The sequence below is a fragment of the Aulonocara sp. 'chitande type north' Nkhata Bay genome, linkage group LG11, assembly GCF_057382095.1.
Source record: "Aulonocara sp. 'chitande type north' Nkhata Bay isolate Kocher_YH1m ecotype deep benthic linkage group LG11, A_spYH_male_GT1.1, whole genome shotgun sequence".
NCBI lineage: Eukaryota > Metazoa > Chordata > Actinopteri > Cichliformes > Cichlidae > Aulonocara > Aulonocara sp. 'chitande type north' Nkhata Bay.
This window is the reverse complement of record NC_141354.1, coordinates 25,708,783-25,734,022: the sequence shown is the minus strand read 5'-3', so window position 1 is coordinate 25,734,022 and position 25,240 is coordinate 25,708,783. Positions and strand designations below refer to the sequence as shown.

The 25,240-nt window shown below is 45.1% G+C and overlaps 2 protein-coding genes across 6 annotated transcripts; both read left to right on the top strand.

Annotated features, from left to right (window-relative positions):
• Positions 1 to 268: 268 nt before the first annotated feature.
• Positions 269 to 8,052, top strand: LOC147319092 (gamma-enolase-like). Of its 3 annotated transcripts, none has more exons than XM_086311420.1 (13): positions 269 to 1,010; positions 1,577 to 1,662; positions 1,827 to 1,922; positions 2,057 to 2,115; positions 3,891 to 3,960; positions 4,083 to 4,216; positions 4,308 to 4,530; positions 4,605 to 4,802; positions 5,337 to 5,413; positions 5,777 to 5,901; positions 5,989 to 6,097; positions 7,223 to 7,281; positions 7,455 to 8,052. In XM_086311420.1, the coding sequence occupies exons 1-13, from the start codon at positions 730 to 732 to the stop codon at positions 7,522 to 7,524; spliced, it is 1,587 nt and encodes a 528-aa protein (XP_086167546.1). In that variant the 5' UTR covers positions 269 to 729; the 3' UTR covers positions 7,525 to 8,052. The 3 variants fall into 3 exon arrangements, with proteins under 3 accessions (XP_086167546.1, XP_086167548.1, XP_086167547.1); XM_086311422.1 differs by lacking the exon at positions 269 to 1,010 and adding an exon at positions 1,027 to 1,204; XM_086311421.1 differs by lacking the exon at positions 269 to 1,010 and adding an exon at positions 1,027 to 1,208.
• Positions 8,053 to 11,205: 3,153 nt separating this feature from the next.
• Positions 11,206 to 24,705, top strand: atn1 (atrophin 1). Of its 3 annotated transcripts, none has more exons than XM_086311419.1 (10): positions 11,206 to 11,462; positions 13,216 to 13,350; positions 13,819 to 13,920; positions 14,342 to 14,461; positions 14,642 to 17,487; positions 17,624 to 17,840; positions 17,976 to 19,476; positions 21,061 to 21,228; positions 21,379 to 21,559; positions 23,969 to 24,705. In XM_086311419.1, exons 2-10 carry the CDS (start codon positions 13,324 to 13,326, stop codon positions 24,000 to 24,002), a joined length of 5,196 nt encoding a protein of 1,731 aa, XP_086167545.1. In that variant the 5' UTR covers positions 11,206 to 11,462; positions 13,216 to 13,323; the 3' UTR covers positions 24,003 to 24,705. The 3 variants fall into 3 exon arrangements, with proteins under 3 accessions (XP_086167545.1, XP_086167543.1, XP_086167544.1); XM_086311417.1 differs by having other exon boundaries at positions 21,061 to 21,234; XM_086311418.1 differs by lacking the exon at positions 11,206 to 11,462 and adding an exon at positions 11,514 to 11,955 and having other exon boundaries at positions 21,061 to 21,234.
• Positions 24,706 to 25,240: the final 535 nt, after the last annotated feature.

Sequence of the window (25,240 nt, the reverse complement as noted above, 5' to 3'; positions counted from 1 at the left end):
CCTCTGTTTTGATGTTTTGGGGTTGCATGTCTTAAATTATGGAGTGTTGTTTAAAGAGTTTTCCGATTCTGTATTTTTCCTTTTGTTTTTTTTAAAACCCTTGCTTATTCATAAAATGTATTGACAGCTAAATAACGTGTTCATTTGTGTCAATGCAAGTCTACATACACATGCATGCACGCATTCATAGGTGTGCGCCCTCTTCATCTTCCCTGTGCCACCGTGTCTGCAGGTCATGTGATGTCCAGATGGCACGTTCAAGCGGGGCAGCCAATGAAAAACTTTCCTTTTCTCCAAACGCCCCATAGCTTCCCGTCTGCATTTCGCTCGTGCTGGCTGTATCTTTAATTACATCTAAGACTATTTTTAAATGCACATCCTCCCTCCGGCAGCGGCTGCTCCCGTCTACCTGCCTTCTTGTTTCCTTTAATCCCTATCATTAGATATCTAACGTTCCCCAACAAGGCGCCTTCTTTTCTGCTGTCTTTGCTAAGATGCATCCTCCTTGTGGTTGCTTTGTTGTCACATCTCCTGCCTGTCATCCACATGCACTTACTTCAGCTGTATCGCAGCGCTGCTTGGACCTGACAGGAAGCGCAAATGAACGTTTCATGTATCAATTTGCTGGGACAATATTTTCATGTCACGAGTGCCTCTGTAGTTATCAGCAGTGAGCAGATGTGTACGCAGCACGTATGACAGGACTGCGTGGGTGTAAAGTAGCGGTGTATGTTAAATGCTCAGATGGTTTCATTGTTTCCTGCACCCCTATTAATACACAAATCCACATTGCTCCAGCTCTTCTACTCAATTCCTCCTTCCTATCTCTTTTTCCTCTCTCCTTGCTTTGTTCCCTCCCCTCCTCTGCATCTTCCAATGACTCACATGCTCACCCTCCCTCCGTGTGTCATACGTTTTCACCCCTTCTCCTCCCACCTCCCCTTCCCGCTATTGCTCCTCATTCGCCCACATTCGCTCACTTTCTCCACCAGGCTTCAAACAAGCTGCAGGTAACGTTTAAAAAGATTGATCTGTTTCTTCAGTCCCTCCATCCCTCTCATCCTGCTCCCCTCCCCCATCTCCTCGTCGCTACCTGCGCTGTCTTTTGCGTCTCATCTCTGTTGGTCCGTGCTTTCTGTCACTGACTGAAACGGGCGAGAAATTGAGCTGGTTTGTGGTCTGGAACAGTTTGACAGATTTTTAAGTAGGTGCGCATCACTGGTTTCTGATTCATGTCTTTCTCTGTGTGAGTGTGAGCATTTTCCTTGAGAACCTCTTTTTCCACTGCTTTCCATCCTCAAGGCTGCGTCACTATCACCACAGTGTGTGTTCAAGTGGAAAAGAGGAAGAGAGTGTGAAGTCCTTGTTTTTCATATGAGTGCTTTTGGTATTTCACAGGCTATTTTCATACCGAGCTTCATCTTCACGCGCAGCTTTGCTTGCTCATGTGTTTCCTTCTCTAATTAAAATAACAGACTGAGTGTATGAGCACTGGATAAAATCTGCATTTGAAATGAGGCCAATGTTCCCTTGTTTTTATTTATTTATTTATTTATTTATTTATTTATTTTAACAGGATGTCTATAGTGAATATTGTTGCCAGGGAGATCTTGGACTCCAGGGGAAACCCCACTGTGGAAGTAGATCTGCATACAGACAAAGGTTTAGAAAAAATAAAATCTCTTGTTTAATGTCTCAAATTAATGTTTAGATTATTTCATTAAGGTTAACTACATCCTTCTCCATCCTCTTTCCTCTCCCTCAACCTTTCACCCCATTACGTCTGCCTCCTCTATCCACCCACCAATCATATGCTTCGATTCCAGGTCTTTTCAGGGCTGCTGTTCCCAGTGGTGCCTCCACAGGCATCTACGAGGCTCTGGAGCTCCGAGATGGCGACAAGACTCGCTACAAGGGCAAAGGTGTGAACACTTACAAAGATGTCTCCCCTGCACTAAGCGCTCTTGTTTTTCTGCCTGTATCTGATTTTGCATGATGGTTCTTTTCCTTATTGTAACAAAATGGGGACTAACTGGCTTCACGTTTTGCACTAAAGGTGTGACAAAGGCTGTTGCTCACATTAATGACACTCTTGGACCCGCCCTCATCCAGTCTGTGAGTACTTCACTTTGGCTCAGTTCAGTTTTGTTTACTGTACACAGCACAAGTTCACAACCAACAGTAACCTCAAGGTGCTTTCTGTTGTAAGTGAAATGTTATAGTGGTAAATGGTAAATGGCCTGCATTTGTATAGCGCTTTTCTAGTCCCTAAGGACCCCAAAGCGCTTCACACTACATTCAGTCATTCACCCATTCACACACCCATTCACACACTGGCGATGGCAAGCTACATTGTAGCCACAGCTGCCCTGGGGCGCACTGACAGAGGCGAGGCTGCCGGACACTGGCGCCACCGGGCCCTCTGACCACCACCAGTAGGCAAACATGGGGTTAGTATCTTGCCCAAGGATATTTGGCATGCAGCCAGGAGGCAGCCTGGGATCGAACCACCGACTTTCTGATTAGTGGCTGACCTGCTCTGCCACCTGAGCTACAGCCACCCCTGGTGGTGTATAGTATTACAGAGAGAACCAAAAACATCACATACGCCTCTATCACCAATCAGTGTGGGGGGAAGAAGACTCCATAGACTGTATATAGAAGATGGGTGAAGCCAGCATGACATTGATTTCTAGGTTGGCTCCACATTATGAAGCCTAGCTGTATTTGTTTTGTTTTTGTTATACAGGCACACCTGCTAAGTGACATACTTCTTAAAATACGAGAGGTTTACTCATCCTTTTGGATGGGCCATGCTTCATTGCAAGTCATATTATTAGTACTGTTGGTGCCAAAAGGCAGAGGTCCTGTTCATTAAGTGGAGTTTAGTGCTTGAGGCCTAGCAAACAACAACTGGCTCCAGCTCGTTGTGTTGGAATATATGCAGGTCAGAGTGTCCACACTCCTGTAATGTTAATTAGCCATAGAGACTACAGTCCCGTGTAAATATGTTATTTACCAGGCTAAGGTTTTGACTTTAAACTTGTGAGTCACTGTTGGACAGAACCCCAAGTCGCCATACAAGGAACTGCAGATTTAGCATTTTGGCATTGGCTTCGTTTTGCTCAGAAGAAATCTTCAGCAGCATTTGGCTCAGGGAGGGGCAGCCATCTGTTGCAGCCAGTTAGGCTGAGGGTAAAGAGAAACAATGGGCAAAAACAAAGGGAGAAGATACACAGTTAATGTAGTGCAATAGTGACATAAAAATGCATAGGAAGAGAAGACGATGGGAGTGGAGAAGAAGTGATCAGTGCATCAGCTTAAGGCTACATCAGTGTAACTAAGGCAGGGGGTGGCCAACTCGAGAGCCGGTGTCCTGCAGGTTTTAGATATCACCCTGGATCAACAAACCTGATTCAAATGATTAGTTCATTACTAGGCCTCTGGAGAACTTCAAGAAATGTTGAGGAGATAATTTAGCCATTTAAATCAGCTGTGATGGATCAAGGACACATCTAAAACCTGCAGGACACTGGCTCTCAAGGCCTGGAGTTGGCCACCCCTGAACTAAGGGATACCTCAGGGTCATCTAATCCAATACTAACTATAAGATGTATCAAAAAAAAGGGAGAGCTTGAACCCAAACCAGGAGAGATGGGCGCGATAGCTGAAGCACTGCCCCCCTTTAAATCTGAAGGAACCACAAGTAAGCCTGTATTGTGAGAGCAAAATGCTCTATTAAAATAGTACATGATGGGGATTCATCCAGCAAAGTGATGGGATAAACAAAAGAATATTCAGTTTATGCTGCAGAACCTGATGAGCAGCCGAGCGGGACTGAAATGAAAAAATCTGTTTACTGTATGAGGAATATTGTGTTTTTCTTCCAGGGAATCAGTGTGCTGGAGCAGGAGAAGCTGGACAATGTGATGATTGAAATGGACGGCACTGACAACAAATGTAAGCCTCGCTCACATCTCGTGTGGGGTGATGGTATATATGTGTACTGACATGTTTCCGCACCAGTGAGTACCGACTGCATGTGTGCGTTATGTTTGTGACTGCCTCTATTTCGCCTCCAGCTAAGTTTGGTGCCAACTCTATTCTGGGAGTATCGCTGGCCATATGCAAAGCTGGCGCAGCAGAGAAAGGTGTCCCCCTGTACCGTCACATTGCTGACCTGGCAGGAAACAGAGAGCTGGTCCTCCCTGTTCCTGTGAGTTTTATAGTTTTTAAAAAAATTAATTTTTCTCCAAACATAAATGACCAACCATAAAAAAACCCACATCCATCTGACATTCTTTTAGGCTTTTAATGTGATTAATGGAGGCTCTCACGCTGGGAACAGGCTGGCCATGCAGGAATTCATGGTTCTTCCAGTGGGTGCCGAGTCTTTCCGTGATGCTCTGCGTGTGGGGGCGGAGCTCTACCAGACACTGAGAAGTGTCATAAAGGAGAAATATGGTCAGGATGCTACAAATGTGGGTGATGAAGGGGGGTTTGCCCCTAACATACAAGAGAACAGTGAAGGTAAGCACGGCGACCACCTGAAAACAATTTCCTTCAGCCTAATCTAACATATCGCTCCTGTTTCTTCCTGTCAGCTCTGGAGCTGATAAAGACAGCCATAGAGAAGGCGGGCTTCACAGATAAGGTGGTGATAGGAATGGATGTTGCTGCTTCAGAGTTCTTCAGTGAGGGCAAATATGACCTGGACTTTAAGTCGCCACCAAATGCTGCCCGCAACATCACCGCTGATGAGCTGGCCGCCATCTACCAGGGATTCATTAATAACTACCCAGGTGTGTAATGTGGTGTGTGAGTACACATGTTCTCCAGAGAGCACAATGTGGGCACCTCTTAGTCATAAAAAAAAAAAAAAGGGGGGGGGGGGGTGTTATTGATTTCTCTAAGCCTCCGTCAGCTTGAATCAAAGCATCAGGGCTATCGCAGTCGACTCCATATGTTTTTTTTCCTCCCACCATATTTCTTTTGTCACATTTTAGAAAGAAATAGTCAAAGAAAAAGAGAAAAGGGGCGGCAGAAAGAGCCTGGTCTCGCCTCCTGACACATGAAGCTGTTAAGGAAGATTTAATTATGTGCTACATTGCAAATTTGGCAAGCGGGGTACTGCTCTGATGTGGGTCTTTACCCTGTAAATGGTGTGCATACTATTTGTGGGCTGTGTGCATGTTTGCATCTGTAATTAATAGCAGTAGATCTAAAGGCATTAGAACAGCTACTAGTGATTTCAGCTAGCCTTGTGTTTCTCCTACAGTGTTGTAATATTTGAGTCATGGAGGAAAATGATCTTACCCATGTGTCCTTCCCTCTAGTGGTGTCTATTGAAGATCCTTTTGACCAGGATGACTGGCCCGCTTGGTCTCAGTTCACAGCCTCAGTGGGTATCCAGGTAAGATATTACAAATTATGCCATTATTATGTGGAAGTAGATCAGCGCAGCTCTTCTTCAACAGGTAATCTCGTATTCCTCCTCCTTCCATTAAACAAAGAACAGTCAAAATTAATGGTGCAGAAGTAAAGTCATCCTGTTTTTATTTAGCAGAATGAGCCAAGCCGTAAAAAGCAAGTTTCTATCAATATCCATACACATTAAAGCACGTACCCCTCCTCTCCCCTCCAATACTGCTGTCTTATTTATTCTATGTGGACCAGAACTTCATTTACACACTTAGAGATACAACAAAGGTTAATGCCCCCTGAATAAGTACACGTGATACTAATCCCCGTGCCCTTCACTTCACTCGCTGTGCAGGTTGTTGGAGATGATCTGACAGTCACCAACCCACGAAGAATACAACGAGCTGTGGAGGAAAAAGCCTGCAACTGTCTGCTCCTCAAAGTCAACCAGATTGGGTCTGTTACAGAGGCCATCAAAGCGTGAGTTGACTTTTATGTGTTTCAAGCCAAAATCTGTGGGCACACACACGGATTGCAGTTATACTAATTTCCTCTCTGGTTTTCCAGGTGCAAGCTGGCACAGGAGAACGGCTGGGGCGTGATGGTGAGCCACCGCTCAGGAGAGACAGAGGACACTTTTATAGCTGACCTGGTGGTTGGTCTCTGCACTGGACAGGTAACACATGCAACAGTCTGACAGCTCATATCCCTCTGCTAGCTTAACTGCTTATTACTGATCACGTTTCATGCTCTAAGTTTTCCTTGGGTCCCGGTGCATAAGCAACATAACAGCAACATAACAGTGCAGCATCACACTTTGGGACCATACAAAGCAGCAATAATCAGAATCAGCATCAGCATACTTTATTAATCCCTAAGGAAATTATGTATGATTATTGTAATTATGTATAATAATATGTATTATACATGATAAAGCAGTGCAAATAAGAGCATGAGGTAATAAACAGATGTGGAAATGAAGCAGCTCAATATTCATTAACTTTTTACTGTACTTCTAAAAACAAAACAACTGAAGTCCTGAAATTAATAAGTTAACTAATCAGTGCATTGATAACAACAGTGAAATATCAATACAGTCAATTCAGTTTAGTTCAAGGTGCTTTATATTGGAAGGTAAAGACCCTAAATTGTTAGAAAGAAACCTTAACAGTCAGCCAGCCCACTTGGCAACAGTGGGAAGAAAGAACTCCCTGGCAGAACCAGGCTCAGGGTAGAGGCAGCCAACCACCGTTCCCAGTTGGGTGTGAGAGGGAAAAGAAGAGAGCAGAGACGGGACGAAACGCAAACTTTAGGAGATAAACATACAAAACATTTGGTCATAAGATCTTCATAATGCTAATAATTTGCAGCTTGTTTTTCTCAACACTTTTGTCTAAAAATATAATTTTAAGAATAGTAGTCAGAATTTGTAACATTATACACAGAATAATATATGTATTAAATATCAAAATGCCAGTTAGTTATTGCCTCGGTACAGAGTATTAGTACTAAATGTGCAGAACCTGCTTGAGGGGAGTGTAACCCGGTTACGTTGTTCCCTAAATGCTTCATATGCAGGCAGTCTAAAGCTGAAAACAAGTAATAATCAAATTGTGAGGACTGCAGATCGAAACAACTTTATCCTCAGCACTGCACTTACTGGAGACTCCAGCAGTCCACCTCCCAAGTAGGAAGAGATCAGCTAAACGTTGACAGGCGATCAGACATGTGGAGATTTGTTGAATTAATGATAAAAGTTCAGCCACGTCTGTAGCTGTTAGTGTTTTTTTTCTTCATTCAGATCAAAACTGGAGCTCCCTGTCGATCTGAACGCCTGGCCAAATACAATCAGCTCATGAGGTGGGTATCTGTAGCTTACATTGCATAAATGTATGTACATGGTATGCAAATGGATTCCTGTATAGCGCTTGCACTATTTTGATATTTCTCCTCTTGTCTTCATTCTTTTATCTGTTGTCATCTTCTTTCACATTCACCTTCCTGCTCTGCATTTCACCTCCTCTTCCTCTCAGGATTGAGGAAGAGCTGGGCGATCAGGCTCGCTTTGCTGGACACAACTTCCGCAACCCCAGCGCCATTTAGGGAGTGGGGTGCCAGTGTTCTCAGCAGACAAAATGAGAGAGAACAAAAAAAACCCCACGCATACATATAAATAGTGTCATATTTCCCTGATTAGTTCTATGTGGTGAGAAGTTTACGTGTATCAGCAAAGCACTAAACACACAAAGATGAACTTAAAAGCATCAAAACGAATTAGTTTTCACATTATAGCTACAATATATCGATCTAACACTTCAGTGAGTGATAGAGATGATTGCCTACAGCCAGCCTCCACGAATCCTAACAAAGCCTGGTGGAGGAAAAAAAAATCTACTGAACTACTGAGTCACACTCCCCTTCACGGGCTTGTTAGTTTCTCTCATTTTCCTGAGCCCCCTGACTCTCTCCTTTTCACTTGCTGCAGAAGTGTTTTGATCTTTTTTGTGCCCTGTTGTTTCCTCCTCTTCCTCCTCCTCCTGTTTAACAGCTTGCTGCAAAGTTGTGTCTGCTACTTTGTCTGTTCAAAGTGAAGCTTAATAAAGAGATGGATATATGTTAACTCTAACCAAAGATCTGGGTGTGTTTGTTTTGAAGAGAAGCCTCACTGTGCTTCTTTTTGAGAGGTAAATATAATCGGTTATGGAGCAAAACTAGAAACCCATGTAGCTCTGAAATATTATCTTACAGGGTTTATGATTATAATTTCAAACCTGTGGTGAAATAAGGGAATCTTTTAGCACAAATGTTTTTTTTCTATAGGGGTTTGTTTGTTTGTTTCGTGGTCTTTGTGACTGAAACAACTTCTGGATAAGAAGAATGAGTTGTTCATACGTAAAGACTTCCTATAATGGTTTGAATATTTCAAGCCTGTTCCGTGCCTCTTTCATGCAGGTAAAAACACTTTTGCAGGGAAACACCTGTGCATCCTCGATTTTAGCTCCTCCTGCTGCCTCCTCTGTCCTATAGATGCAATTTGGGAATGGATTTCTGGGTCACAGTCAGGAGGACACAGAAGACAAGGAGGCACAAAGTAGTAATGAGAAAAGCCCTGTGCCTTTGTCAGGTCATAGTTGCTGTAATGTTTCCTTTTAGTGACCCTGTGTGTTTTAAGACTTATCTTGTTAGTCTCTTTTTTTCATGCTCTATCCTGCCGTCATTGCGCAGCGTTTGTCTTTTAAGTTAAAGCAACTTTAATTACTTTAATTTAATCTGTGTGTGTTTGGGTCAAAGAGTCTCTCCAGTTTGACAGTTTGGTTTCACAGTTCATGCACAACAACAAAAAATGTTAAAGTTGTGTAGCTGTCTTGACTTCTTTACACATTGCGACTTAAACAGACTTCTGTGATGCACAGAAATTCATTAGAATCGCATCGTTAAATATAACCAGCTGTCAGAGGCAAACACCTGCTGTTTTCGTCAACAGTCTGTGTCATAGCAGATCATTTTGATACTACAGGAAAAGCACAGGTATTATTGGGAATATTTAAAAAGACCTGTTGCCGAGTGAAAAGTGGCTCAAATGTTACATCCACAGGCAGCAGTGCAGCAGCTTTTTTTCATTTTAATATTATTAATCTTTTATACTGCATAAAAAATAGTCTTTAGAAACTGTTTTAAACAATGTTATTGCAGCAAGTATCACAGAAGGTAATGACTTTATATAATCTAATACAAAGAAGTTTATATTAGGAGAAGAGACAGTACACACACAAAGACAGCTATACATATAGTGGATAGATTAATGTAAAGTGGATGTAGGAGTGGAGACAGTTGAAGCGTGGGCTAATAAACGTGTAAATTATGTAAAGTAGTCTATTAATATACCAATCTTTTGATAAAGGTATAATAAATGTGCAGACCACTTACAAAAAAACATCGTAATAGGAAAACTAAACAACCCCTCCAACACATGGCCCGTAATACCCTAAGATATACATTAGATGTACCAGCTTAACACTTTAATACAGTAGAATTAATATATTTCTCAATGACATATGAAGGAACAATCTCAATAAGCTCTTTTTTTTCTTTTAAGTATACTCAAAAGAAATAAACCAAATAAAATAAAATAAATTGAAATAAATGAGGTTAATAATGAAGTGTGTGGAATTTGAGTTCAACAGGATAAAATGTAAATGAAATACAATAAAACATCATGTAAGCTATTTTAATTATGTTTTAGTTTGTTTACTGAATTTGAGATATTTCACTGAATGAAGCCATTTTATTGTTATATACTCAGCTTTTATTTAATAACAATAATTGTAGTATTACTATGTAACACTTGTTTACATTGTACTATTTTAATTTTGTTGGATTTTATTTGGATTTTAAAGGATTACAATTGGAACTGTATTACAATTAAACTTGTCTACTCCTTTTAGTTTTTACCGTGTTTTGTCGTTTTGTATTTTTTTTATTGATTTATCAATTTATACATTGCTTTATAAATTTAGCCTGCCTATTTCAGTTTTGTTGCAGGTTAGGGAGAAATAAAGCATGTCTTGTCTTAAAAGCGGAATATAATGCAGTAAAGTGGCTTTACAAAGTAAAATAGCAAAAATAAAGCAGAATATTGTAAAATAATCTGCCACATTCATGCAGTTTGAGTGTGTGCACCTTCACTTTATCTAAGTCAATGTGGGTCTTCTATAAGGAACAAAAATAAATTGAAATACAGAACATGTAATTATTAAATTAGTTTAAATTGGTTACATAGCTTCACACCTGGCTCTGACAGCTGCACAGGTGTGACTGCAGGTCAGGTATCAGCTGCACGCGCCGGGCAGCAGAGGGAGCGCGAGCGGGGCTCGGTTCCTGTCTCGCCCCGGTTGCTAGTGATGATGATGAAGGAACGCTGGAGCTGCGCAGGCGCACCGCGCACAGTCTCCGGCCGGGTTTCCATAGTTACCACACAATAGGAGACGGGACAGGGGGCTGAGTGAAGGGGAGAGAGAGGGACGGGAGCGGAGAGGGGAAGAGGAGGAGGAGGTCTGCAGAGCCGCTTGACTGGACACACCGCTGCAAGCTTTCCCCAGACAGACAGGAGCTGCTGGACAGCCTGGCGGACACACAACACGACAGAGATTTAATTGATCGTTTATTAATTGCCTAATTAATTCGCACGAGCCTTCTTTGTTAACTCGCACACACTGACATTAAAATGCCCAGTTTCCTGTTTTCTCTTTAGTCCACCTTCAGCAGAACCTCTGAGAACAAACAGTATTTGTTCTCGTTGTTTTTCTTCTCCTCCTCTTTCTGTTTCACTGCCAGATAAAACCACAGTTATTCACTGCGAGCCTTTCCATACAGTAAAGGTGACTCTGGAGGGACTAGGCAACAGAGACATAGAGACCCTCCCTCTTGATCCCCTCCCTCTTCAGAGTTTTGGCCCTCTCTCTGCGCCTCTCTTCCTCCTTCTCCCTGCCTCACTACTCCCTCCTTCTCCCTCCTCCTTCTCCTTCGCCAGCCTCCCCCTCCCCTCTTCTCTCTCTCTCTCTCTCCTTATGCAAATCACGCCCTCTCCTCTCTCCCTTTCTCTCACCCAACGTGCATCCCTCTCTCTGGCTCACCCCTCCGCTGAAAAAATTTGTGACTGTAAGAACAGAAGAGAGGGGCATTAAAAAAAAAAGTGCAAGTCGTCTTAGAGGAAGAGGGGGGAGTAGGTAGGGTGGGAGAGGGGTGGGGGGCAAAAGAGAAAAGGGGGCGAAAGGGGGTGGGGAAGAGGCGAGGGTACGCATCAATTTGTACAGTCTTCAGTTGGCACCCCTGTATTTTTCCTACAACGAATAGCAAGAGATTTCCTCTGCATTATTGTTATGATCGGAGCCCGTTGCAATATGAGCCAGCACGAGTCTCTGTTGACAGACGACCGGGCTCTGAGGTGTACGTGTCAGCGTGCAACATAAAACGACAAAACAGGGAGAGAAAGGAAAAGAGAGAGTGAGAGGAGTGGGAGCACGCATCGCTGGATATTATAGGTAAGGAGAAGGAAAATGGATGCTTATACTTGTGTGTTTGGAGCTATTCCTGCTGGCCACGCTTGTGCTCTCCCTCCCATTTTTTCTCCCCTTCTTTGTGCATTAATGATCATCCTGCGTTATGGCTAAATTATGTCCCGGTGAATTAATGTGAACTGAGCGCACGACGCGCACCCACATTCCAGCGAGGAAAAGGGAGAGCCGGTGCGAAATGCCATGATTCGCCATTCCATATCATCTTTCCTTTTTCCTTTTTTTTTTTTTTTTTTTTAAAAAGGAAGATATGTGGAGCGTCTGGAAACAGCACTGCACAGGCATCCATTCTGACTGGGGAACATGTATGTGCTGCTGAACACGTCTCTTCCCCCCGTCGTGGATGGTCTGTGAAGGCAGACCATAGAGCAGCTTTGGCCGGTCTCCTCTGCATGTGTATCAATAACATTAGCAGCAAGAAAGAAGAAAGAGTCGTTGCAGTGCCCCGCTCGCTGGTGATGTAAGCAGAGCAACTGCATGCTGCTGCTTTGCATCACATGCAGTGGCCAATTTGTTGATAATATACATGCTGTGTGCATGCATGTGTGTGCATGTGCGTTAGGAGGGGAACTTGTGGTGTAAATGCAGTTGTTTTCTGACCACAACTGAGGACTTGCCAGTGGACCACAGACAGGCCAGTAGCTGCCACCTGTAACTGAGATGCATTGTGTGTGTGTGTGTGTGTGTGTGTGTGTGTGTGTGTGTCTGTACAGAAACCCACCAGGCAGGCTCTGAATGCTTCTACTTCAGTGCCATGAACTTCGTTGTGTGTGTGTGAATAAGGGGACTGTACATGCACACAGCACGCACTGCATCGCCTCTAAATATGTGTGGAGAGTGTGTACAGTGATGAAGATTTTACTCATAAAACTGAATCAGTCACTGCAGCATGCACTAATTAATGCATAGCCATGTGTAGTGAGGCTGCTACGGGCTTTACTTGCTTTAAATAAACACACATACAAGCGTATTTACAGACTCCACGCCACAGCTCTGCTAACTACTCTTTTTTTCTTTCTTTTCATCCAGCGGTGTGCACTATTTATATCCTCATTCAATATACATGAGCCATTTTTTCATCATAGTGGTACATGAATGGATGGATTAGTCGGGCCCCTGCGAAGTAGTCTGGCTATGTTGTCGATCAAATGGATAAAAGATCTTGATAGTGTGTGTTTTCCCTAATGGTTGGCTTGGCTGGATAAATAAGCATGTGATTCTGCTGGCCATAACCAGGTCATGTGGGTTAACCACAAGTGTCTGTGGGTTCGGGCTGTTGTTGTGAAGGTGGAAGGAGGGAGGAGGGGGGGTGTGGCCGCATATTCCCAAGATGTTTTGCTGGAGTTCTTCTGCAGACTGCGATCCGAAGTGAAGTCTACCAATCAGCACCTTTTCTGCTCTGCATGTATTATCAGTCAGGGTGGGTTAACCTATTGTGCTGTTAAGGTTTTGGGCTGCTGTGGTGAAAACAAGGGTGCAGAGGCTGTTTTGAGTCCAGTGGAAAGCAGTTGTGCTGATACAGTGTGAAGCATGCTGGGAATTAAATGTGGTAACTGGGCTTTTGCAGTTGTAAACTCAGATGTTTTCAACAATGTCACAAATTCCTGAACCCTGCGCTCAATGATGATACCAAATCTTGCCATCATTTCATGAACTCATGTTACTCAAAGTCTTGTGTTCTCATTAGGTTTTCCATGTTTTTGTTTATGCTTCTTCACAGGTTTTGGTAGCTCTCGTCGTGTAGTACAGCCCAGTCAGTAAGCAGCTGGAACCAGTTCAGTCCCTGCAATGGCTTGTGTTGTAAAATGGACGTTGTAAAGAAGAAATAATGAAAACAAGGACACACAAAGAATCGGTATGCATAAGGCCTATGTCTGCTTTCCATGATGATGTCAGCGATTGTGTACCTGCCTAACTCTTGATTACTGCTTCCACATTATAATTAGTTCAATATGTGATCAAATTTCAAAATGGCCAGTGTAACTGAGATATAAATTATTTATTTGGTTGCGAAAGGCCGTCTAAAAAACAGATTCCACATGTAAATTAGATTTTTTTCTTTTACCTCCCTCCCTTCTTCCCTGTATCCTCCTGTTCCTCCTCTCTATTTCCTCCTCTTTTATTCACTACATCTTGTCGTCCTTGTTAAATTCCACCTTGGATTGAACGAGGTTGACTTCCCTTCAGCCTGATTTAACTCTGTGTTTGCTACAATCACTTCTTTATTTCTCCGTGCATACTGCGATGTTCCTGTATAATTGTCCAGTTTTAACACTTTCCCCACATGCCACATTTCCTTCTTTCGCTGCACTTTGCTTCGCAGATGCCCATGCGCAGTGGGCGACGGCGGGGGGCAAGTGAGGAAAGAAGGGGCAGACGCCCGCACCCCAGCCCCTCTCGCCCTGAACGCAACGACAGACAGACGGTTAGACCCCGCCTATCTTATTATCTCCTTTCTCCTGTCACTGTTTGGGCCATATATTAACGTGTACGTGTACATAATGAACAATAAAGGCCTTCCTATGTTTCTTGAATTTTTGTATGTGAATGTGTTGTCAGTGAATGAGTCATCCCTGTGATTGCCATAGATGTACCCCTAGCAGTGTCAGAATTGTTAGAGTCTGTGTTTTACACCGTAGCACTTTGAAATCTTTGATGTTTCATGTTTGACACTCTTTTGTGTGTGTGTGTGTGTGTGTGTGTGTGTGTGTGTGCGCGTGTGCGTGTGTGTGTATGTGTGAGAGAGCGTGAGTGCATGCAAGCGAAGCTTTGTTCTAAAAACAGACCTAGGCCTATTAGGGATTCAAAAGCGTCACTACAGAATTAAAAGTCTTGTGTTGTTTTAGCAAAGAGGTGCTGGTGAGGAATTGGCTGGAAATCGCTTCAGTCGCAGATCACAAGGGCATGATTCATCAGAGAGTGAGGGGGAGGAACTTGTGTCTCCTCCAAAGAGGCAGAAAGTTCAGGTTTGTGTTACATTTCATCAACTTGTTATATAAAGACCTAATACAAAGCTTTGATTTAAATGAATCACCTAAAAGGGGACGCCTCAAATAGATATATATTATTATTTTCTGCCATCATGTAGATAGCAGATATTACAGTTTAACTTTTTACCTCACCCTCAAATCATCTTTTCTTGTTAGGATTCAGCCCCTACTCCAATTCCTCCAACATCAACACACTCGACTGACAGCTCAGCTCCTTCCACTGTCCCACCTCCAACCTCAGTTGCCAGCCAATCCCGTGAGAGTGACAATGAAGATGGCCAATCTCAGGGCAGCAGGAGTTCAGTTGTAGGGAGCCTGGCCAATAGCAGTAGCAGTCTGAGCAGCGGGAGAGATATAGACCAGGACAATCGTTCCTCATCCCCAAGTCTTTCCGCTTCCCCTTTGGGCAGCCTGGACTCTGACTCTGATGGCCCCGATTCACCAAAGCAAGGAGACCGGGAGAAAGGTAAAGAGGGGGGCGCAGGGAAGGTGACAGGAGAGGATAGGAGAGTGCTGCGGGAGGGGAGGGGTGAGGAGCCCTGTGGAGATGGAGAAAAGCGAGATGTGGATGCAAGAATTGAGGACTGTCCATCTCTTAAGCCCCCCTCCACTCCCTGCTCTTCCTCTGGACTGACTCCCTCTCTCCGTGGAGCAGGAGATTCATCAAATGACAGCAATAGTGGGAGAAAGTCATATTTCTCCCTGGACTCTAAGCTGATGTGTAAAGTTGAGTACAGTGGACCGACCAGCGTTGATGCTGCGCTAAGCAGCAGAATGACTTGCAAAGCCAGCACACAGTGCGTGACCAAGACAACTATCTCCGGAGGAGATTATTCCCATAACAGCCCCAACATTCCCCATTCCCTGCCCCCTCCACTTCCTCCTCCACCTGCCCTGAAGCCTTTGGAGCTTGGGGCACAAAACATGCCTACTGAGGTTAAGGCAGAAAGAGACAAAATGGAAAAAGGAGACAAACTTCTGGACAAGTCTCAGTCCACTCCACCTTCTCTGTTGCCACAGACTGGTCCCCAGCCTCAGTCCCAGTCTCAGCCTCAGACCCAACCCTCCTCCCACCCTCACCACTACAGCTCCACCGGCTGGCAGGGTGGCACGGCAACTGGTTGCCAGGCTAGCTGGGGCTACACCCGTTACCCTGGCAACCACCACCCACACCAACCACAGCACCAGCCCCCAGTTCAGCAGCAGCAACTTCCCTCCGTTTACAACCCTCCATCCTCTCGCCACTCCTCTTCCCACCCCTCTTACCTCCCCCACCCTCACCCCCACCCTCACAGGGAGTACCTTCCCAGGTATGCTGGAGGGGGAGGAGACAGAGAGAGGGGGGGTGCAGGAGAGAGGGAGAGGGGAGTGAGGGGGGAGTGTGGGGGGAGGGAGATCAACCGGGAGTTCTCCGCTCCGATTGGCAACAGTAGTAACAATAGCAGCGGGGCAAATAGTAACAGTCCTTGTGGTGGGATGGGTGGGCCCAATAGCATCCAAGGCAGAGACTTTGGAGCGCTGTCAGTCAGTCAGAACAGGGAATTCCAAGGTTCTGGGAGAGATGGACCTAACTTGGGGCCAGAAAGAAGAGACTTTGCTCCGGCTTTCAGAGACAGGGAGCGTGAAAGGGAGCGTGAAGGAGGAAGGGAGTTTAATCTGCCAAACCAAAACCAGAGTAGAGACTTTGGCCCCAGTGGAGCCAGTGGGGGGCATCCCAGAGACAAAGATGGGAGCAGATGGGGTGAGTTTGGGGGCCAGACGAGAGACGTTGTGGGGAGCAGTAACCCTAACAACAACTCCATCCCACAGGGAAACCCCCCAAGTTCAACCAGCGGGCTACCTGTCACCCCCATGCTGAACCGTGACCCACCTGCATCTCCCCAAAACAATCCCAGTCACACTACTCATCCTTCCCTGCCGCCACACCCCCACCCACATCCCCCAAACTCATCGAACCGGGACTTACCTCCTCCCATCGACCAGGCACAAACGCCCTCCTCTGGGGCGGATCACTTTCACAGGGAGTATCCACCCACCGGAGGAAAAGACTTCCCTGCTGGTGCACCTCCTTCCACTGGTACAAATCGGGAGTACCTAAACTCCCCTGGAGTAACTCCTAACCTGGGACGAGAGTATTCAGGGCCCGGGGGAACGCAGCACCCCCACCCACCTCATCCCCACTACCAATCTGGGCCTAGAGACAGAGAGAGAGACTCAAATCTGCGAGACACTTCTCTATACCAAAACCGTGGAGGCCCAAGTCAACCCCCTGCACTCTCTCCTTCCTCCTCTTCTAGCCATCACGGACACCCTTTGAATGCTCCTTATCCCCCTCCACCCCCTCAGCCCCCTCTACCCCCACCTCAAGCCTCCCACACCCAACCACCCCCCTCAGGAATGGCACCCAATGTACGTCCTCCACACTACCAGTCTTCTGCCCAGACTCCTCCGACACCCCTTTCTCCTTTACCCAGCCCATCTACCAATCAGATGGGAGCTTTCTCATCTTTTCCCCCTGGCTCCTCCTCTGCAGCCAGCATGCCGCTTCCAGCGACAGGTGTGTCATCTAGCTGTTCGCCTGGATGCCGCCCTTCCTCTTATCATAGCACTTTGAACAACCACCCTCCTTTCAGTGGATCTTACCACTCTAACGGAAACAACAGCAGTACTATGGCCAGCAGCAGCAGCAGCAGCAACAGTAGCGCACCCAACAGCAGCAATACCAATCCACAGTCACTCTCGCCTCAGAATGTCTCAAAGGGACCTCCACCCCTTAGTAACTCGGCCAGCAGCAACAACAATGGCATCTCCACACCTGCCTCCAGTTCTTCGCTCCCTGGTGGAGACGGACATTCGGATTCAGGCCCGCCTCCTACACCGGTCATTAAGGAAGAACCAATAGAAGACAGGGAAGAAAGTGAAAGCCCACAACCTGTGATGAGAAGCCCCTCGCCTGAACCAAAACCTGTAGACATTCCTATCCACGCCAGCCAGTCAGCACGGTAAAGTCAGCCTAATTGAGATTGTAAATGTGTACACTCCCTGTAATTAACAGCAGCGATAATTGTTACGATGGTGCTGCTGACTCCTGATGATTGTAATAATGATGTACTACATCGGTGTCTCTCGTGACTCTAGGTTTCACAAGGTCCTCGACCGCGGCAGTGGGAACTCCTGCGCCCGCAGCGATGTCCTCTTTGTCCCCCTGGATGGCTCCAAACTGTGGAAGAAGAGGAATGAGATGATTGAAAGGGCCCGCAGGGAGGTGGAGCAGAGAGCCCGAGACCTGCGAGAGAAAGAAAGGGAACGAGAGAGGGAGCGCGAGCGTGAGAGGGAGCTCGATCGGCATCTACAGGTGTGCACATTTCAGGGTGATAATCACGTCAGATGTAATGGATTTGATGTCGTTTAAATTGGTCAGTTTAATGGGAGGGGAGCAAAGCAGACCAAAGCACATGTGATTTACTGTCTTCTCCTATTTCCTCTTCAGCAGCAAAAGGATGCCAGCGCTGCTGGAGGAGGTCGCCAGGGCTCCTCACTCTTCTTTCCTTCCTCAACCTCGATCATCCTCGACCCTTCGTCTTCTTCCGCTTGTTCCTCGGGCAACCCCCATCCTCCTCCTCATCCACAACATCATCACTCACATCCTCATGCTCACCTTCCTCCGACACACCATCTCCACCCTACTCTCTCCCACTCTATCCCCCACTCCCTCCTCTTACCATCCATGGGTGGGTCACCAGCAGTGGTTGGCGGCCCTCAGGGGGCCCTGGGAATAGGTTTAGGAGGACCATATTTAGGCCCTGACACCCCAGCGCTGAGAACTCTGAGTGAATATGCTCGCCCCCACGCTATGTCTCCACTTGGGATGGCAAGTCGTGCCCCGGCACACCACCCACAAGTTCATCATGGTCATCCCCACGTCCACCCCTCATTCTTTCTTCCTCAGTTTCAGAATCATGCTTTAGCTCACCCACACCACTTGCCCACTGATGCAGCTACTGCAGCAGCCATCTTGGGATTTTTGTATGGTGGCAGCCTGGAAGGTGGTCCAGGTGTTGGTGGTCACCCGGGAATGGCAGGGGGCCCAGTACCTGGAGGGATTGGGGGTGCAGGATTGGGAGGTGTCGGCTTTCCTCATGCAATGGCTGCACACCGAGATCGGATAAAGCCAGGATTTGAGTTTAAGAGTGATGAGCGGGTTTACCCACCAGGGTCTATACCTGATCCTGCAGTTCTTGCTCATTCACATTCACATGCTCACGCCAGTGCCCATGCGCATGCACACTCTCTGCTCCTTGGAGGCAGTGCAGCGGGCAGTAATGAGGTATCAATCTATGGCACTCCGCCTCCACCAGCTCCACTTGGCCCACCTCACCTCCAGAACCCAACTCTGGCCCCTGTAACTCGACCTCCCAACCCTCCTGCTCCACAGTCCCTGTCGAATCCACCCCCTTCATCTCTGCTCCCACCCACACTCCCCTCTCACCCTTCATCTGCTCCCCCGGCTCCCCCAGCTGCCTCTGCCGCTCCTCCCCCGGCTCCTCCTCAACCTGCCCCACCGACCTCCAACGCTACCTCACTTCACCACCCTGTCCCCCATTCTTCCTTTCTCGGCTCCCTGTCCTCTCATCAGCCACCAGCCCCTGCCCCGGCCGCTGCCCCTGAGACCTACCCCACTCCCACTCGATCTCCTGCCTCTTACGAGCGAGAACGGAGTGGAGAAAGAGAGCGGGAGAGGGAGAGGGACAGAGCAGCTCTGCCGGCCTTTGGGGACAGAGAGCGAGAAAGAGAGAGGGAGAGAGAAAGGGGAGGAAGTGTTGGAGGCGGAGGAGGAGGAAGCGGAGGAGGGGGAGGGGGAAGTGGAGCCAGTACAGGTGGAGGAGGTGGAGGAGAGAATCTGGGGCGTCTTCAGATGCTAAATGTGACGCCTCATCATCACCAGCATTCACACATCCACTCACATCTTCACCTGCACCAGCAAGACACAGGTACCCACTGCTACTAACTATGCAATTGTCTATACCAACTCATCAATCTTCAGATTTCACAGACGTGTAGCTCAGAAAATTCCTGGAGTCAAAAGTTTATCTTACAGAACTTGTTACAGGAAAGGATAAAGCTGGTGATGTTCTGTAAAGCACAGACACCAATAAAGAAGAAAGCCAGAGGTTTTCCGGTGGTAGTTTTTTGGTTTTTTTTCCCTTGCAGTAAATGTGTCTAGCCCAGAACAAATGCGCGTTTTTAAGAAAAACTAAAAATTATATTTGTGACCTATTTTAAAAGATTTCCCTCTTTATTGTACGAGTACATCTAAAATGGGCACGGCGCTGAAAAGTGTTGACCGAACACACTGATGGTTCTGCTCATTGGATAAACAAAAGCCTTATCCTTTAACTCCAGTATAATTACTTTTTGTATTAGTTTAGCTCAGCGCTGAACACAGCTTTTCTGTGATTGCATAGTTTTCTCTGAAACATCTGACCATTGTTATTCAAAGACATTTGTTTTATCAAGAGAAGTAAAGAGATGATTGTGCACTCAGATCTCTGTTTGGGAACAACAAGGAGCAGCTCACCCATCTTTAAATCCAAATTGTACATATTGACATTTGGAATGCACACTGACAAGTTTATATCTGGCTGTGATCATGAAGTTTCAGGACTTTTCTCATAAAAAGAAATCAAAATATATAACCAAGTTTGGCTATTCTCCTCTTTAAGGTCGTCTCTGTGTGAACTGCCTCTAGCACTGCTTCTATAGTTGGAAAGTTCCTAGGAAGTCTTGATTTGACCGTTTGCACTGTGTGCTCTGTGAACTCGAACCTTTGCAAGGAGCAAACATCTACTTTTGTGTCAAACCGACCCGACTTTCATGTCGAGGATCGCCCCTAGTGATTAAAAGCCGAGTTTGTGGCTAAAACGTGAAGACCTAGCAGCTGTTTTCAGTGGGAAAACCTGCTATGTCGAAGCTCAAAGGTGCGCAACCAGGAGCATGCTGATCATTTGAATTAATTACTGTGGGTGAATTCTGTTGTAACATCCTGAGGCATCTGAGGGAAAACATTTGGCTGAAACAGCCTCGATTATGCGTAACATCGTATGCAGGTACACAGCTTAATGAAAACATATTGTTTTCTTGGCAACACCACCACCAGCCCACCACCAGATCTAGCCAGATTTGGTTCCTTGTGAACTTGCCCAATTCTATAAAAAGAGATCCAGAGCTTATCACAGACACATGGGGTAGTGCTTTTGAATATAGATGACCTTAAAGGGGGGATTTAAATCAATATTAATGAGTCTTTATGGGCGGTGCCAGAATGTCATACGACAGATTATATTATTACTAAAGTACGAACTCTAAAGAAAATCAAACTTTATTTGTACTTGTCAATGTTTGTAAGGCTCTTAAGTTCACGTTTTTACCCCTTTATTGAATAAATGAGCCTAATGTCACAGTATCAGTAGTGACAGCTGCTCTGACTTAATCTAAAGCTTTTAAGTGTTAACAAACAGCGCTATAATGCAGCAACAATAATCTCCTGTATTTCCTATTACATCACTGGCATCCAGCGGCGGGCGGGGTTCACCCCCTGATGGACCCGTTGGCATCGGGGTCTCCATTGGCACGCCTCCCTTACCCAGGAGCCACACTAGGCACCCCTATCCTGGCACACCCCCTCACTGACAGCGAGGTGCTCCGCCAACAGCTGTTCGGTGAGGAGAAGGCTCCTCGTCCATGTACTAGTTCAGTTTTCTTCTCTAAAAACACCGTGTTGAAAGCTAAAGAAGAAACATTTTGACACTGGCGGCGATGAATGATCCCTGTTTTTCTTTCTCCCTTTCCCACTTGCTGCTGCGGCTGCTCTTTCCTCTCTGTTTTGGTGACAGGTGCTCCTTTCCGTGACTTGCCCCAGCCTTCCTCCCTCACCGGCCCTATGTCTGCAGCCCATCAGCTCCAGGCCATGCAGCAGGCCCAGAGCGCAGAGCTGCAGATCCAGAGACTGGCCCTGGAACAGCAGTGGATCCATCATCATCACCACCACTCCCTCACCCAGGATGAGTATTACAGGTACAGAGGCTGTGCATCCACTGCAGCTGCCAGTGTTTGACTCTAACTATTCAATTTTTTCAGATGATTTGTAACACAATAACCACTTAACAGTATAAACTTTAGGCTCTATCCTAATTACGACAAATATTAATACAAACCATCCTTAAATGCACTTCACAGGAACATGTTGAGGTCACAGTGATTCAGCTGTAGAATCAGGTACGACAGCAATGCTACAGGCCTGGCTGCCCTTCTCTGTTTTCATTTCCTCATGAAGGTCAGGCTGCTTGGTTTGGGGTCAGCATACACTCTATTTTACCAACATTGTGGGTTTTGAGTTCTTGGCTGCTAGCTTTTTGTAGCCTGGTCTCTTTGATAGATGCTGGTGAAGTGATGTTGTGTTAGCTGGAGTTTATAGTTGTTCCTGGCCCGGGTGCATTTTGCACTTTACCGTCATGTTCATGTTCTTTAAGTAAAATTAAAGTAGCTCATTATCTCCAGTCCTCATAGACCACATACTGTTTTCTCCTTCCACACGAACTGTGTAGCACAACTGAGCAGGAAAAGCAAATGTTGATTAACTTTTTTTTAAATCGGAAAAAATGATGCAGAAAATTGAAAAACAGATGGAACATAATTGTTCGATGAGTATCGGGTTGATTAGGGAAAGTGTGATTACTGACTTTAATACAATAATGTGCTACTTTTCTTCACTGCGGGTAAATATAATTTAATTACAGTGCTGTGTGACACCCAGCACTGCCTTGGGTGGTGGTATCCTTTTTTGGCTTGACCAACAGTCAGACCCTGAACACAGCTGGGTGGCTGTCATATAAGACAAATGGAAACCGAGTCTTTGAACATATAGGAAGCCAGAAGCTTTTTATTCATCCAAATATGCGCTGATAAATATGTTCTGATATAATGACCACTACTGTTACTGAGGCACTGTTTTACAGACTAATCCATCTGAACGCATTGCTGAGCCTTTAAGCTTTATCTTCTGTATATTTAAAATTAACAGAAAAAAATACTACAGAGTACTATCTTTTAAGAAATGATTAAAATTCCTTTACATTTTTTTTTTTTGGATTTAGAAAGGACCTTTGGGTGGTAACAAAATGCTGCAAAGTCTGTGTTACCTTATTTTAATTTTACAGGTTTTCTTGGTATTTCTGATTTACTGAACACAAACCGGGTTAAAAACTGTTACAATGCTGATAATTTTCCGTGGAGCCACCAGCCCTTATTAGTCTGTTCAAGCTTTGAAGACTCCTATGGGTGGAAAACAATTAGAATTAACTCCATATGTCAGTTTGCAATAAAAAATAAAGCTGTTTCTTTTATCCTTCATTTTTTAAGAGACTGTCTTGCATTTTATCACCTTAAACAAATAAATTCTGAATGCAGGAAGCAATCTTCCTGAATATACTAGCATTTCTCTCTTTATATTTATATTTAGTTTTTTATCTGTTGTTCCCTGGTCGCATTCATTAATACACAGTCCTGGTAAAAAGAAACTGCATCCTCAATTTAAAGGATACATCAGGACATAATAAAATTCACCAGAAGCTTTCTTATGGCTTCCATAGCAAAAGCGGTTAAGTAGCAGCTTGGAACTGCTAATCAAATTCACTTGATTAATTGACGATCAATGAGTGTGGCTGTCAATAAAAGCAGAAGTTTTAGCAGATTGCTGGTTTGAAGCATTCAGGTTTGTGTTAACACAAAGCCAAGAAGGAAAGAATGAGCAGTGATCTTAGTCTGTTAGTCTGGGAAGGGTTATAAGGCCAATTTGAAGTGCAACAAATTCACCCCAGAGTCAGAGAAACGTAAAAAAAACCCCAAGCGCTACATCTCAGACTCTATAGGCCAAAGTGAGCAAGTTAAATGTTAAAGTTCACGACAGCACAATTAGAAAAAGAACAAGTATGGCTTGTTTGGAAGAGTTTGCTGCAAAGCTGCACCTGGATAAACCGCAAGATTTCTGGAACAATATATGGCCTAATATGCCATGTTGTTTTCCTACTCAAATTTAGTAATGTCTTGATATGTAAAGTCTTAGAAGTTAAAGAGGGTGTACTTTCTTTTGATCATCACTGTAGTTGGTTGTGTGTTGGGGCATAGGAAGACCAAAATCAGTAAAAATGTCCCTAAATCTGACGTTTGGCCTCACACGTTGTTTGGATGTGTTCAGTAGCAGAAATCTGCATGCTACATTTTGATCTGCCTCTAAACAAGACTTGATCAGGCTGACTCTACAAACATCACTGATGTTATTTTTGTAGATGAAGACCGAAGGGAAGTTTTAATCACGGGGACGAGTCTTTGAAGCGTTTTCCGACACACATGTGCCGAGATGAAATCAAACCTCCGTCCAATACCTTAGGTTAATGCACTCATTCGATTCCTCCTCTCACTTTTTAGTCACCTGAAGAAAGAGAGCGACAAGACCCTGTGAGGGAGGGGCACCAACAAACAGCAGCATGGAGAAAAACCAAGGGAGAGTGTGCGCAAGAAGAGAACACATACAGCGAAACAAAAAAAGCACTGAAGACTCCGAACAGAGGTCGGACTCGTGGACAGGGAAATCGCAGAAGGAAACGAGAAGATTTTGAAGGATTAACAAAAGAGGGAGGAGGGCGTGAAAACCTTGCACAGAGTCCCCGCGAACGGCACCAGACTCCAGCGCTTTCCTGCATAATGTTGTTTTGTATTGTGCTCTGTACAGTATATTAGATGGGGGCAGCAATAGTGAAGTACAGTATATGTAAAATACTTGATGCCAGAAGGAATGTGTACATGAGTCCCTTTTATGTCATTGCATGTAGCTATAGGCGCTTATTCTGAACTGGTGGAACTTTTGGTTCTATTTTTAGTAATTACCCCCTCCTTTGTATCTGAGGGGCGTTCAATATGCATGAGACCAGCATTTTAGTGTTCTGTTATGTTTACGATCAATAGCATTGTTATAATGATTAATGTTGTCCGTTTGTTGATAATGATATAATTATATATACAGCACATATTATTTGTATTATTTTTTTACATTTTCATGGTATGGCAGTCAGTTTTTATTTTTTACGTTCAATTTAACTTGTGAAACAAGATGCAAAGGAAGGCAAAAAAATCTGGAAATAAATTATAATCTTTTTTTTTTGCTAGTTTCTCGAGTGCTCGTGTGTGTGTGCACTGTGCCCCCCCTCAAACCCCACCTCTGCTCCAGCTCTTACATTCAGAGTATTTCCCCTGTCTTTGTTTTATACAAGTCACTCATGCACAAAGCATATCAAATTCTTGATATGCCCCCCCCTCTCTCTTTCTTGCTCCCCTTCTTTCTCTTCATCGCTCACTCCCTCCCTCTCTTGGTGAGTGTGGCTAATAGGAGACACATGGGATGAGTGTGAGACATGGGAGTTGAGTCGCTCCAGTGAACACCAGCCACCCTGTAGAGTGAGCATTCCTTACTGCACTGTAAAAATGAAGAGTAGGGAGAAAAAAAAAGATATAAAGACAGAAATGAAAAGAAAGGAGGAGCTGTGAGAGTGTGATTTACGGACACTGCTGAAGGCTGGGGGCTGTGTGTGTTCTCACCGCGTCCTGCCAGAGGAATCTCCTTCAAAACGGATACGGATCAGTGAATACGTCCTTTTTACGTCAGGCAGACTCTCTGCTGGCGCACGGAGCTGCTCAAACAAA